Here is a 15,875-nt window from a genome sequence, read left to right as displayed (position 1 = left end):
TGGTGGTTATGCTTTCCAATCATTGTTGGAATGTGGTTTACTGATTTAAATTTAATTTAAACACGTTTAAATTTTTAATTTAAATTGTTTCCCTTCCAACAAGGGAATTCACTTTCTGAGAGTGCGCCCCCTGGTGGACACTGTCAGATAAGTCAATTCTCTTTTCCCTTGTATTCTTTTTCCTGTATTCACAGATCTACTTTATTTTATTTTATTTCAGTTTATTTATTTTATTTTTATTCCACTTTGTGTTATTTCATCCATTCCCTTTTTGTCTTTTCTCTCTCTCAAGTTATTTCTTTAGTTTACTTTGGAAATTCATTCCCTTTATTACTTAATGTTTTATTTTATTCACTCTTAGTTCTGGGTCCTGTGTGTTATTGGCTGGCAATAATATTCACGCACACCCAAGCCTCCCTTATTTCATACACTTATTTTTGAATTTAATTAAATAACATTTAATTCAATTTTAAAATTAAGTAGTGTCAATCAGTTGGCATTTTGCTATCAACAAGCAATTCTCTTTAGGAAAAATCTGCAAATAGGGAAGGCTTTCTCTTTTCTTTCTCCCATTCTGTTATTCTATGCACTCATTTAAATTTAATTGAACAAGTTTAATTCAAATTTGAATCAAGTGCCTCTGAATTATCCTCTTCTCGCTTTTTCCCATCCTGTTATTCTATGCACTCATTTAAATTTAATTGAACAGAGTTTAATTCAAATTTGAATCAAGTGCATCTGATTTGTTTTTGTTTTATGTTATTTTTACTTTTGTTCTGCTTCTAGCTAGTTCCTTTTATACCCCTACTCTTTTATCCTACACACTTAATTTAGTTAAATTCTATTTAAACAAGATTTAAATTGAGTTTAAATTTACAATTAAGTCGTGTTTACCTGACTGTTTGTGCACTTGCAGATAAGGCCCTTTAGCGCCCTGGGGTGAGCTGACGGTTGCTCCAGTGAGTTCCAGTGAGTGGAGCTACCTGGCCTGGCGCTTCTTACACTAACCGTGTGTGAATCGTGGACATTCTGACCTCGTATCACGGGCAACACGCAAGGACATCAGCGAGTTGTGTATCAGGTACAGGGAGGCAACGAGACCCGGGGTGACAACAAGCGGCAATTTTGTTTAATTTCCCTGCTCAGGCTTCTGCATGACAGAACCGCCCGTTTGGAGTAACTGCCCGTAAAGGGGACAGACTCTGAGTTCAGGGAAAACTCAATCTTGACTGGTCACTCGGGCCGTTGGCGCAAATACCTTGCCAAAGTGCGCAATTGTGCTGGTGTTCCCTGTTTGAGTGGTTGCACCGTGGTACAAAGGGGACAGGTGGCCACGGACACCGCAGTAGAGTGTTTGATCGTCGAGGAAAGGTGGCCTGCCATTGAGTTCTTATCTGAGCACCCACGATTCACCCAGGCCTACGACATACAGTCACTTCACCTAATTGAAAGCCACAGAATATTACATATTCTTCAATTACTCAGGTGCGGGCCAACCCTTAGGCTCTCGATCCATACCATCCCTCTAGGTTTTATGATGCAACCGTGCACTCGCCTGACACCGTCATAAACCCAGCTGGAATAGGAAGTTTAAGTTTCACTTCTCCCCTCTAGCCCTTCTGTTTTAGTTTATTGCGATTCTATTTTGATTCCTTTCTATTTGTTTACTGCTCTATTTCTCATTTAATTGCATCCTCCCTGTTCTGTTTTGCTTCTCTACTGTGTTTGTTTCTTTCAGTTCATGTAAAAGCAGAGCCTGTGAGAGCCATCACGGAAAACTGAGTAATAGATAGACGACCGAGCAGCGAGAGTCATCAAAGGACTCTTAGGGCTACCGCCTGTCAAAATCTTTATTCAAATCCGGCACTCACCCACACAAATTGACCCGCGTGGTCCTTTTGGCTATCGACAATTAAGTGTCTAGCCTACATTCCACTAACTGTCTGCACCAGTTAACTGGAACCAAACCAAAGAATTATATAATCATGCATTATTATAAGTCGTTAGCCCTGCGCGTGCTTGCATTGGTTCTGTTTGTGCTGTCTTTCTCTCGCCAACAGCAAGCTAACGTGTTCAGAGCAGCCAGCCCCAGCACCCATGGGGACGGACTCAAGACCGGGTTGGGCTCCCTGACCAGCACAATCCTGCCCAACGACGCTGTGGATCCCCAGCACCTAAGCAACGAGCAGCTGGACGACAACCTGAATCGACTAATGGCCCACGATCCAATGCCGAGCTACAAAGAGTGGGCGAGAGTCATCCGAGCCATCGCCCACAACCTCAAGCTCCAGGCGGAGGACGCCCGGAGGAATCAGGCCCAGATTCATCGTCACCACGATCAGCGACTCGTCGAGACCCAGGACCAGCGTTGGACAGCGGACGAATCCAAACCCGAGCTGCAGGAGGAGCTGCAAAGACTTCAAAAAGCCCTTGCAGAGCTCCACCTGGAGGTGGAGCGTAGAAAACTGACTGGAAAACTCCAACACAGCGAAGCTCCCCTAGCCAAAGCAGAGACTACGCTGAAAGACAGACACACTTTAGCCCTGACCTGTGAAAATCATCTCAAACAGGCCCAGAAAGGAGTTATGGCTCCGAAACAACAAAGAGACTATGTGAATGGACTTGACACTGGTTACAGAGTACTGAAAAGTGGCATGGGAGGGGAAACACACATCACCGAGTTTCCCCTAACCAGTCAAGAAGCCCTAATTCCAAATGGGGTTAAAAGTCCACTGCCCAAAACGTCCAACGGCCAAGAACCTTCGCCAGCAGCTGTCACATCCAACTGCCAGCACCTGCGACAGGTTCTGATCCAAAAGCTTTCTGACCCTGCATCAGATCAAGGGCTCCCTGCTGCCATGGACCTAAAACGGGGCAGACTGAATAACCCATACACTTTCTACAGCCGAATGCAAAGAGGGTACTACGGAGCACGTAACCAGCCAGCAACGGAGGAAGATTTCATCTTCAACCCTCTGCTTCTCCGAGAGCTGCACCCTGCGGTGAGTGATCATCTGGCAGCCTTGGCCTGCTCAAGCAGCATGTCTATTCAGCAGCCGCGAGACTTGGTCGACGAAGCTCAAGCCAAGCAGAGAACTGCGTCTAAAAAGACTGTAGAAATTCCAACCAGTTACCCAGACTCCGATCACTGTCCAGAAACCTGTCCTTACCTTTTTGAAAGACTGAGAAATGAAGCTGAAAGACAAACTCAGACTCTCAAGTCACAAAGATGTGAGCTGAATGTGCAGTCGCACAGTCCAAATGAGGTCCACCTTGAACACACGGCTCCCACACACCACACCATTGGTCGAGTGAGCCTGGTACCTCCTGTGTGCGTAGCGCAAATGGACACGTTTCTCTGTTCCACTCACAAAGACCTGCTAGACTGTTTTGAGCCCTTATTGAACGCCAGACCACTGAAAATCTGGGCTCAAGTGTGTGAACTTCTGCCTTCCCAGTCACCCAGGCCACCTGAGCCAGACGGTCAGGTCACAGAGGTCGCGGGAAATCTCCCAGCTAACCGCGGGAACCCGGTCTTAGAGCACAGTTCAAGTTCGCTACCCGGCACACTTCAACCCACCATAGACTGTAGCTCCCTCTGCTCCAAGGTCATGACAGACTCACAGCTGAATGATGTAACTACAACAGACATTATTCTCACACTGTGGGCAGACAACTCAGCCTTCAGCCACACGCTGTTAAGTGCCCTCATTGAAGGAACACCGGACCTCCCATTTGTCAACATGCAAATACGCTTCCCATTGGACTTTCGTCTGTCAACCATGATGACCGTCAAGGACATCTGCGTTGTGAACTTCAAATGGAACAACCGGCATTTAACCCATCACTTCCTGGTCCTTCCAGACATCCTGATGCACTCTAATGCTCATACGGACAGTGCAAATGAGTTGTTGTGGGCCCCAATGACTGTACAGCTTCCTGTTGTTCCTGTCAACACTGCCAACTTCCTGTCAGGCCAGACTATCCAACAGGTCTGCATCCTGATCAACATACAGGAACCTGTAGTACCACCTTACACCAAAGGGGGTGCTGTTTGGATCAACATACAGGAAATTGTAGTACCACCTTACACCAAAGGGGGTGCTGTTTGGCTCAACAGGCAATGTGGTCAAACCCTAAGCCACATGCTGGGCTCCTTCACACTGTCACCTGAAGGCGTGGAACTTGGACTTGCTCTAAAAGCCACACCGCTAACTGAAGTGTCACCCTACGTAGTTCACAGCTGGCTCAACGAATGCATGGTCACAGACATCAGCATTCCCAAAGCCCACCATCTAGAATGGATAATGGACCACGGCCCCTATGACTTTGAACGCAAGTTAACAGTCATTAACTTAATACCAGCTGCCATGGCCCCAGAAGGAAGCTTAAGCAACACAAGTTTCACAGCATCCTTCAAGAGCATCTCCATCACTTCCATCAAACTGGTACCCACAGAACAGGTGCACAGAACGGAGCTGATGGAGGACAAACACCTTGCAGTACCCACAGTCGCTAACCAGCCCACCTGTGAAACTCAGGAAAGCGCTGCACCTCTGACAGCCAACCTGACAGCTAACACCACAACAGAGGAGCCCTTCCCAAGGTTTGAGCCTAAAGGCCAACAGATCCAGAAAGATGCAAGTGCGCTAAAGAATGATGCAGACTGTCAAAAACTCAGAAACGTCTTGCACAAATTCAAAGTGACATTTGACAAAGACCTTTTATGCTGTGGTCTCACTAAACTTCACACAGTGCATAGTGCAACACACCCAAATGCTCCTCCCACCTTAATCAGGCAGTACGAAGGTCACATCGCCCCACATGAACCAGTACAGGAGGTTGTTCATTCAACAGAAGGAAAAGGTGTTATCTGCCCATGCAACAGCACCTATTCAGCCCCTACCTGGTCCATTGTCAAACCAGACAGCAAGTGGCGACCCACCAGCGACTTCAGGAGGCTGAACCAGCAGGTGCCACTGCCACAACGTGCCAGAAAGCACAAGTCTGCACGGAGCGGAGATTCAGCTGCCTGTCAAAACTGCTATAACAGCACACCAGCGTTGACACTTCAGATACTGGTACCCCAACAACAGCGACCAGCCTGTCACAGATACCTCAAAGAGAATGCGTGCCAAGGAATGCCCACGGCCTACGTCGATGGACGTTCCTACAACCATGAGGGCATCCCACAGGCAAATGCAGGGGTACGATGGTTAAGAAACCAACCCTGCCAACCACAGAACAGCAGGTGGGGTCCCCAGTCATGTCAATATGGTGAAGCAGCAGCTACCCTCAAAACCCTTCACGTCTCCTCAGCTCATAACATCAGGGAACTCATGTGCACAGACTCACACGTTGCCAGACCTTGTTTCACATGCCATCTTCTGGGCTGGAAACAAACTGGTTTCAAGACTGAATGCAACAAGCAGGTGAAACATCAACACATGTTCCAGACACGTGATCACCTCACCCAAGCACACGACATGATCATTTACTGGGAAAAGGTGAAAAGATGCTTGAAGCAACCAGGGCGTGACAAAGGTGTGAACGACCAAACTAATGCCCTTGCCAAGACTGGCACACTGCATAACAAGCTATGGTCACACCCACCCCATTCACCCACCCTTAGTGTGGCAACAACAACCCGCAGCCAGCGGACTGTTCCTGCAACATTTCCCACCTTACTGCCACTGCCACTGACAACCAAACTTTCCAACATTTCCATTCGACATGTTTTGTACCACCACTCAGACCCCTCCAACCTCCCGTTCCCGGCATCTGGTCCCACGGCGGCCCCTAGCAACAAACGACTGCACGAGACCGACCACATGCTGCGTGTGGGAATAAACTTTCTAAAGTATGTCCCTGATGTCCTCACAGCGCCAAAGCTTGTACTGCCACAGGGCCAAAAGGGGGGTGAACTGATATACACCCACGACACACCATGTGCCAAACACCATGGCACCAGAACTACGGACGAGACATTAAAACAAGTGGCGCACTGGCCCAGCATGCAGCAAGATGTGGCAGAGCACGCCAGAGGATGTCAAGTTTACCGTCATGTCCAGACTGCAAACGCAAAGCACCGAGCTTCACTGCAAAACCGAGGAATCACATTTCCACGGTCAGTCGACCAGAAAGACTGGACGGTAAAACCTCCTCTGATGCTCATGGCCATCACAGACACCGTACAGGAGTCAACTCAGGTGTTCCCCACAGAACTACTGATGGCACGGCAGGTGCCACTGCCGTTGCATCTGTACCAACCAGGAGACTTGAGTCTCATCACAGCCTGCTCCCCTCATCAGCAGCACAACAAGCTCCGCCTACAACTGAGAAAGCAACTCGCAACACAGAGCCAAACCCTGCAAACCACCTGCAAATCCTGGAAAGGTATTGCGGTGGTTCTCCGCACTCACAGTTTCCTGCTGATCCAAACTGCGAACTCAAGGAAGCAACTGTTTACAGTCCTCCAGAATGACTTTGCCCAAAATCAGCTGGTTATAGCTCTGTTGACAGACCTGCTGCGAGAAATTAGCTTCTCTATGGACAGAGTGGCTATGAATAGGAGTCCTCAGTATCCTACACAAACTGTGCTGGACTTTGCTACTGGCAGACCCAAAGACATGGTCAATGTCAGGTGGCGGCAACGTAACACCCATGCCAAGAAACACACCTCAGTTGCGGTAGCCTACCACAACAGCAACCCACGGCTGTGCCCGGCTCCCCACTTTCGCAGGTGTAGTTTCACCAAAGACTTTCAGTACTTCTGCCCAAACCAGCTCTTCCTCAGAAACCACACTGAAGGAATGGGCCGGTTGCAGCCCATGACCAGCGACACACGCTGCCCGGCCAAGCCTCGCACCCCAGTTATCGGAACACAAGCCGAGACTGTGGGTGATCGACTGCTCATCCACACCCTCACTCATGCTGCCATCGTAATCTACAATCAGCACAACACCGCCACTCATGTCAGGCTGCCCAATCCAAGTAAGAGGATCCATTTACCCCTGAGTTCCATCCTTTATCACAGCCACCTGGCAGTGCACTGTCTCTCAAGCAAAGAGGACCAGTCAGAACTGGAAATCCCATCTTCCCCCAGGGATCACAATCACACCTTAGATCCAGGAATGGAACTGAGGATTGACAAAGGGGGGTCCCAGCTAAGTGACAGTACTCCCACTGATGCAGCCCTCCAAGCACTCTCACGACTGCCTGTCCTGACCAGCTCACCTAGAGCCCGAGCTTGGACTGCTGCCAACACAATCCGTTGCCTCTCCGTGGCAATCAAGTACGCACTCGCCCTGGGCCTGGCCTTCATCCTATCCCAAGGGATCAAAGGGATGCAAGAATCCACGGACAGGTGCTTATCTGCTCTCCCTCAAGGACCAGTAGGAACCACCTGCTGCGTGACCATCCGGATCCATGTGCCATCGAACTTGGTTACCGTCCAACGAAGTCCGCACAGGAACTTCGTTGGCCGAAAGGGGGAATCTGTAGCGTATGCACACGTATCAGGATAATCAATAAACTTTGGAATGTTCAGAACGCTTTTAGCATGCTGGACTGGGTTGTAAAACCCCCCAGAGACTGACCAGATCCACATTCCAACACCCCACACACACAGGGACACACAAAAACACACACACAGACAGACACAGAAACACACAATCATACATTTTCAACTGTATTTGTAAACTACCACTATGCTGAAATATATATTTCATATATTTTTAGGGCCTATGCATGTTTCCTAGTGTTTAAATGAGTGTATTTGTGCTAGTGTGCATTTTAACGATATAATTTTGTCTGTAAACCATAACTTCTCTCCTATGCCTTTCTGACCTATCGAGTTTGATCTCGTTTCAAAGCTCCGGACTCGAGCTATTCATTGAGACATGTCACCAAACGGACAAATGTATTTTTCTATGTGTTTAATGATACTGTGAAGAACACACTCCGTTTGGAGATCTGATCTGAGAGTCATAAATCATTGGATTAAGTCGTGAGGCCAAACAATGGGAAAGCTTTCCCGCCAACTTTGCACCCATGTTATTGGCTACCCCACCTCAAGGAGGTGTGTCGGCTTATCTGTCATAAAAGCAAAGACGCACAATCTCTTGTGTGTTCTCTCCCGATTGTCTCACGAGCATCTCGTGCACGTTTTTCCCGGACCCCTCCGGTGACCACGCGCTGTCATCGCGCTCAGCTTCGGGATCGCCATCTTCCAGCGAAACTCACTCTCGTCCTCAGTTCAAACCTTCCCGCTGAACGGAGGAAGCCAACGAACTGCACCAGCGCTAACCTGAAATTCGACACACGCAACCAATGCAAGTATACTGCCGTTTCTCAATCTTAGATGATGAAACTGATTTCCGTGCTGGCTTAGGACTGGTTGTGAGTTTGCTACTTGCCTTCTCTCTCTTTCCTTCTCTACTTCTATTCTTGTACATAGGTGTGTATTTTCTTGTATATATATTTAGATGTATAACCTCTGTATTCGTAGTTTGCATATATTAAAACGTTATTCATGCTCGATTGTTCTGTTTGTTCTTTCAGCGGAAAACCCAAGTCACTTTAACGTTTTTTCGATCGCTTTATGCTTTAGTTATTTTCATGGCCAGAGAATAACTCCGTTTATAATATTCTGTGAGGGACTTAGTTTGCTGGACAAACGAGCAGTTTCTCTAAATAATTATTAAACCAGAACTAATCATATATGTAATTGATTATAATTCGTTGTAATTGGTTCACAATATATGTTTAATTCCCCATTGGGTCGATATATGAATCATAATTTATTCATAACCTTATGAATTATTATATTCATATTTCATCCATAAATTGATTAATAACCGCTACATTTCGTTACACATGTCACACCTCTCTTCATCAGTTCACATGCAGAGAGTTTACATGAAGACTAACGGTTAGTCGACTATTAGGGGGCAGTTCTACTAAACTGAACAGCCAATCAGAGTTCTCTCTCGCTGCCCAATACCAATTCTACATGCTGAATCGGCCCAAAAAAACCCAGAAGCTTCCGACTAGAGCCATTGGTGCAGAACACACCAAACAAAAAAAACCCCTCAAAAACAGTCAGACGGCCAACTGTCAGCTCGTGTGTCCCAGCCTTAAGTCTCTTTGGAAAAATGTGTCTGTCAAATGAGTAAATGTAAATGTAAAAATTTATAATCAAATCTTTAGTAAAGCACTCACCTAAACCCAGGATCAGTGTGTCCTCTAAAGTAAATGGGAGGATCCATTGACCGGTCACTCATCATGGACACACAGCTGGATTCTGGCAGGACCGGTCTGTGCATTGAAGTTGAACACAAGTGAATGTAAATCACACTCTTAAATGTATGACTTTTGTAAAGAACTGATTCAGGTGACTGAATGAGCAATATCACACTCGTAGCCATGTGATATGGCTGTATATCAGCATGGCTGTGATTCGTCTGTAGGCACGAGGCCGCAGGCCGAGTGCTGTAGATTGAGAAAGATTGCCTCAGAAAGTAGGCTATTACTTGTGTCTGATATATTGCATTACATTCATTCTTCAAGTCGATGTCCATAATATTATATCCATTATGAAAGTCTGTTTGAATGTCTGCTGAGGAAAGCGATCTTGTCCTTTTTACAGCTATGGGAATTTTCCATAACATCCTTAATGTCACAGCGCTAAAACAACTTCCTTTGCAAAAGTTCCTTTCAATTTAAAGAGGCTCTATGTAGGAATGACACCCATTGTTCAAAATAGGTATTGCAGTCCAAATTCAAAATATAGTTTGACTTACACACTGTAAGCTGATGAGTTGATTTATCTGTTTTAATATGCTGTTGTTCATAGAGATATTTAGATGGATTCAGAGGCTTTTTAGGTCAAGTAGAATCTGTGATTCTCTGACCCAGTTTGTTTGTTGGTTTCCATGGCTGCAATACGCAGTGTTTTCCGCCAACTGGCAACCTGTGATGTCGAAATACTATTGGATAAACTGGCAGCACATGGTTTCACACAGACCAAAACAAAGACAGACATTCCGACACGGAGCTCACATTTTCAAAGTATAATATCTGGCTGTAACATTGTTTTTCTGAGAAATAAGGAGGTGAACTTAGCATGTTTCCTAATTATCTGAATAAACATATTGGGGTATTTTTATGCTTTATTAAAGTAAAAATCTTACATAGAGCCCCTTTAAAAGTCTCTTGTGACTGACTCATTCACCTGTAAAGTGTTGCCGCCATCTATGGCGTATTAATGTAACTTTCACTCAATCCATATTACGCACTAATGGACATATTTATATAAAATAATATTTATTGAACAACAAATAAACACAATTGTACAGTTCAGTCAAACGTAAAGCACTAGTTATTTAAAAAAAAAAAAACTATAGGTCACCCTTTACGCTTGTATGTGGGTTTTACATATTATTTAATGAATGAAAAGGATTTTAAAGAGATTGTGCCAAAACCTCGTAACTCCATTGGATCCTCAAACGTTTTGAATGGGAGAAAGTGTAATGCGCAATATGGCGGAATAAGTCGCGCCTTCAAAATAATAGCAATCACTGACTGGTAAAGTCATCGCGTCACTGCAGCGGCTGTTAGAAGCTCTGGTTCCTATAGAAACAGTCAGACATGCGCCTCCGAAATGAGGCACAAGAGTCGCGCATTTAGGTCTGCACATGCACAATAGCTTGATCCAGCCTAAAAATACAGTTTTTTTTGTCATGATTTGAGCGTTTGGAAAAAAAAATTATGAGACAGTTGTCAGAATTCATTGGTGATTTCAAATATGAAATTTAATCAAAAGCTTGGCAAACAGCTTTGGAGAATTTGATGTTTCCCCATTCAAAGAGATAGGAGCTGCATGGATGCCCAGGATGCCCGAGAGGCGTTTCAAAGATGGCCACCGAGTGAAATGACTTGTCTTAAAGGGACTCTGATAGAACAAGTGTCATAGAAACATGAGGGCTAATTTGACTTGGGGCAGCATACGGCCAATCACAAATCACCCTCAAGACTTCATAGCCATGCCCTAGCAACCATTTAGAGCACCCTAGCAACCCAAAGCATAGAGGGATATCTTAAAATCTGAATATCATAGAGGTATGGGGGTTGGTTTATATCATTCTTACCAGCCATCAGCCTTTGGAGTGTCATCATTGGCAGCTGCCAAGCCACTCCCTAGCAACCAAACAGAGTACCCTAGCAACCGTTTTGCAAGACCTATATCTCTGCATCAGAACATCGTAGAGACATGAGGGGTGGCTCATATTGTCAAGCAGCCTTTGGTGTATCATCATTGGCAGCTGCCAAGCCATTCCCTAGCAAGCAAACAGAGTACCCTAGCAACCGGTTTGCAAAACCTATATCTCTGCATCAGAACATCGTAGAGACATGGCGGTTGGCTCTTTTGACTCAAGCTAGCAAATTGGACTTCCAACATGCTACACATGCTTGCAGTGAATAGCTAAATGCTAATAGTGATTAGCTAAGTGTTAAATTGGGTTAAGAACATGCTAAAAACTCCATAGTAACCATCTGTGAAAACTACCACCCACCTAGTAACATCATAGCAACCACCCAGGTTACCATACCAACTGCCTAGCGACCACCCACAACACTCTAGCAACCTCCTAGCAACACTGTTGTGACCACCCCAAGTACCATAGCAACTGCCTAGCAACACCCTAGCAACCACCCAGGTTACCATAGCAACCACATAGCAACTGCCAAGAACACCCTAGCAACTGCCTAGCATCACTCTAGCAACCACCCAGGTTACCAAAGCAACCGCATAGCAACCACCCCAAGTACCTTAGCAACTGCCTAACAACACCCTAGCAACCACCCAGGTTACCATAGCAACCGCCTTGCAACCACCCAGAATACCCTAGCAACTGCCTAGCACCACCTTAGCAACTACCCCAAGTACCTTAGCAACTGCCTAGCAACACCCTAGCAACTGCCTAGCAACCACTCAGAACATCTTAGCAACTGCCTAGCAACCGAGTGCCGAGTTTTGCCACTGCAGGCACCATTCACATTTTCTTCAGGAAATGTACATTCTAGTTAATATTTATTATGCTGTTGGATACTTTACAGCAAGTACACATCCACATATTGGAGCTGTTAATTAAGATCTTTTAATTACTAACGTCTGAAATGCATTACATATAGTCACTTTAGTCCCTTTTAACAGTAGTAATGAACAATTTTCTTAGTTTGAACACAGATGTAACAAGATAACTGGTTTAGTAAAGCACTCACCTAAACCCAGGATCAGTGTGTCCACTAAAGTAAATGGGAGGATCCATTGACCGGTCACTCTTCATAGACACACAGCTGGGATCAGATGACGTTAGTCTTTGCATCTGGACTGATCTGAAACAAAACATGAAGGGAATTTAGAATATTTATGCTAAATTAATTACCATTAGTCATTCTCAGGAAATCAAAACTAGATCCATGAGCATGAAAATCATATTTTACCAACTTTTCTTTCTTAACCTAAAAGACCAAATATGAGGAATCGGACATATAAGGTTGTGGTGGTTTCACACAGCTTCAATGTGCCTCCGTAAAACCATAGTTATAATCAAAGATTTTCAATACCTGCCAACTCTTTACATGGCAAAGTTTTGAGAATAAGAGCAAAAATGTTCTACACTAGCAAATATCATCACATTGCACCACATTATTTAATCAGTATTCCTGTACTTTGTGCCAAAAAAAACTTGACAGTTTTATATTGTGCTGGTAAATCTATAAGAGAAAACTAACTCTTTGAAACTCCTGTATATTATGATGTCAAGAGCTAAATATTTGAATACAAAAATCAAACTATTGTTTTTATAATAAGATTTTCACAGCATAACAACATTTAACATTGTTTAACATTTATAGCACAAAGTATGATTTAAGTGACTGAATTATTCCATTCATATTTATTATGCTGCTGGAGACTTTACAGCAGGTGCACATGCACATTTTGGAGAAGTAAATAACATCTTTTTGACTGATCCATTAACCTTTACATACAATCACTTTAGTTCCTTTTAACAGTAGTAATGAACAATTTTCTTAGTTTCAGCACAAATGTAACAAGATAAGTGGTTAAGTAAAGCACTAACTTAAACCCAGGATCAGTCTGTCCACTAAATTTAATGGGAGGATCCACTGACCGGTCACTCTTCATGGACACACAGCTGGATTCTGGCAGCAGCGGTCTGTGCATTGAAGCTGAACACAAGTGAATGTAAATCACACTCTTAAATGTATGAATTTGTAATGAACTGATTCAGGTGACTGAATTATTTTATTAATATTTATTATGTTGTTGGAGACTTTACAGCAAGTACACATCCACATATTGGAGCTTAATTAAGATCTTTTAATTAATAACGTCTGAAATGCATTACATATATTATTACTTTAGTCCATTTTAACAGTAGTAACGAACAATTTTCTTAGTTTCAACACAGATGTAACAAGATAACTGGTTTAGTAAAGCACTCACCTAAACCCAGGATCAGTGTGTCCACTAAAGTAAATGGGAGGATCCATTGACCGGTCACTCTTCATGGACACACAGCTGGGATCAGATGACTTTAATCTTTGCATATGGACTGATCTGAAACAAAACATGAAGGGAATTTAGAATATTTATGCTAAATTAATTACCATTAGCCATTCTCAGGAAATCACAAAATAGATCCATGTGCATGAAAATCATATTTTACCAACTTTTCTTTCTTAACTTAATAGACTAAATCCTACATATGAGGACACATTAGGTTGTGGTGGTTTCACACAGCGTCAATGTGCCTCTGTAAAACCACATAATTATATTAATAATCCAAGTCTTTCAATACCTGTCAACTCTTTACATGGCAAAGTTTTGAGGATAAATGTAAGAGAGCAAAAATGTCCTAAACTAGCGAATATCATCACATTGCACCACATTATTTACAGTCAGTATTTATGTACTTTGTGCCAAAAACAATTTTTATATAGTGCTGGTAAATCTATAAGAGAAAACTAACTCTTTGAATCTTCTGTATATGATGTCAGGCGCTAAATATTCGAATACAAAAAGTGAACTAAAAGAAGATTTTCACAGCATAACAATGTTAAACATTGTTTGTTATTTCTATCACGAAGTATTGGTGTTCTGAATGCAAATGCATTAGTCTATTTTAAACCATAATAATGTGTTTAGCATTATATTAAAATAAATGTAAAATAATGTAATTAGCAAAACACAATGGCCCTGGCCTGAACTGAGACAAGGCGCAAGGTAGAAAAATGTAAGCGGTAACTTGAACTGTGTCTGTAACTCACCTCACTGGAAATGTGTCTGTGGACACTGATGTTCCGTCAGGAAAATCTACATGAAGGAAACTCTTTGATACTATCGGCGAAATGTTTATGTTTTCTTAAATGACAACATAGGCCGATGGATTTTACTTTCACTTTCATTCTGCTCCATTGGGACCATCCCAATTAGTATCAGTCATAAATGGTATTCGAAATGAGATATAGTGTGTCCCAAAGTATGTTGAAATGAGTAGGATACTCCAAAGACACCCAGATGGGCTACTTTTTCTGTTAGAATCCGAAGTGCACATCCGTGTTTCGAGCACCGACAACTAATGGTGCGTTCAAGTCATGTCGGAAAGATCGTATTTACGAGCAGAACCGACATGAACGCCACCACAATGTCGTAAATACCAGTGGGAAGCTCGTAATTTTCTTTAAGCTCCGATCTATACGAGTTGGGGGCGTGTCAGTCAGAAACATAGCGAAATACCACAATACTTGCAGGTATTTAGCAGTGACATTGTCAGACTTTTCTATTTACAACGAAGTAAGCTGATTCCAAGCAAAACTACGATAGCATCACAATATAAAAATGTAATATGTAACAATAAATTTTACAATGGCTTCATAAATTAATTAAAAACATAAAAAAGCAACATACAACTAATGCACATTCTTTGCTCTACATTTTCTAGAAGCAGAAGTGTTGTTATTTTGTGTAATTAATTTAGAGAAGGCACACCGCCATCTTACTCCGACGAAAGTGACTTGAACGCACCTACTGTTGTACACACGACTTCCCACCTCGTACATACGAACTTCCCAGGAAGACTTGAACGCACCATAATTTACAGGTGAGGTTGCTATAAGAGGCGGGTCCATTTGTTGCGAAAAGTTGTTAAATGACGTTGTAATGTATGATGACGTCATCGCGCATACATGCCGCAAAACGTACTCGGTTACTAACGTAACCTCGGTTCCCTGAGATACGGAACGAGTACTGCGTATGGGGAAAGGTCTCCGTTTTTCCCCGCTGCTGAAGCCTTTTTCAATAACGCAGTGTAACTGCACCGTCATTGGTTCACTCATAGACAAGTTGTTGAACCAATGGCGGCGCGGCATAGCTGCGCGGCCTATGGCGACAAAGCGCGCGAATATTCCCGCCGAAATGGGCGGGGTATAGGGCTATATAAGCAGGCGTTTCGCCATAGGATTTCAGTGTCAATCGACTGAAGCGACGACCCTGAGCCGCAGCCTCGTGGCACGGCAAGTGACGCAGTACTCGTTCCGTATCTCAGGGAACCGAGGTTACGTTAGTAACCGAGTACGTTCCCTTTCGATACTTCACTCGTACTGCGTATGGGGAACGAATTCAACCACGCCGTGCCGCGGCTGGGAACGATATAGCTTGCATTTGGCCAACCCAGAGGGGGGCCAAAAGGACAAGCGGAGGCAAAACCTAACCGAACCCATGGTTACACTGAAGGAAGATACTTCCTATGGTGGCGTGAAGCGGGACTTGTTGAAGGCCGCTAATC

The 15,875-nt window shown here is 44.0% G+C and overlaps 1 protein-coding gene across 6 annotated transcripts in view; it reads right to left on the bottom strand.

Annotated features, from left to right (window-relative positions):
- The window catches only part of LOC137032700 (ribonuclease inhibitor-like), a 35,236-nt gene extending 20,450 nt beyond the window's left edge, over positions 1-14,786 (bottom strand). For 3 of the 6 annotated variants that reach the window (XM_067404586.1, XM_067404589.1, XM_067404594.1), the window contains exons 1-5: positions 14,359-14,786; positions 13,535-13,648; positions 13,149-13,257; positions 12,286-12,399; positions 9,223-9,318 (exon numbers count right to left, since the gene is read on the bottom strand). In XM_067404586.1, the coding sequence (XP_067260687.1) occupies positions 9,223-9,318; positions 12,286-12,399; positions 13,149-13,252 (314 nt within the window). In that variant the 5' untranslated portion in view covers positions 13,253-13,257; positions 13,535-13,648; positions 14,359-14,786. Of the gene's footprint in view, positions 1-9,222; positions 9,321-12,285; positions 12,400-13,148; positions 13,258-13,534; positions 13,649-14,358 lie in introns of those variants that run through there. The other 3 variants (XM_067404588.1, XM_067404591.1, XM_067404592.1) reach the window with 3 other exon arrangements.
- Between the last annotated feature and the right edge of the window lie 1,089 nt (positions 14,787-15,875).

The sequence above is a fragment of the Chanodichthys erythropterus genome, chromosome 12, assembly GCF_024489055.1.
Source record: "Chanodichthys erythropterus isolate Z2021 chromosome 12, ASM2448905v1, whole genome shotgun sequence".
Taxonomy (NCBI): Eukaryota; Metazoa; Chordata; class Actinopteri; order Cypriniformes; family Xenocyprididae; genus Chanodichthys; species Chanodichthys erythropterus.
The sequence above is the reverse complement of the archived record's forward strand: the minus strand, read 5'-3'. Positions and strand labels throughout refer to the sequence as shown.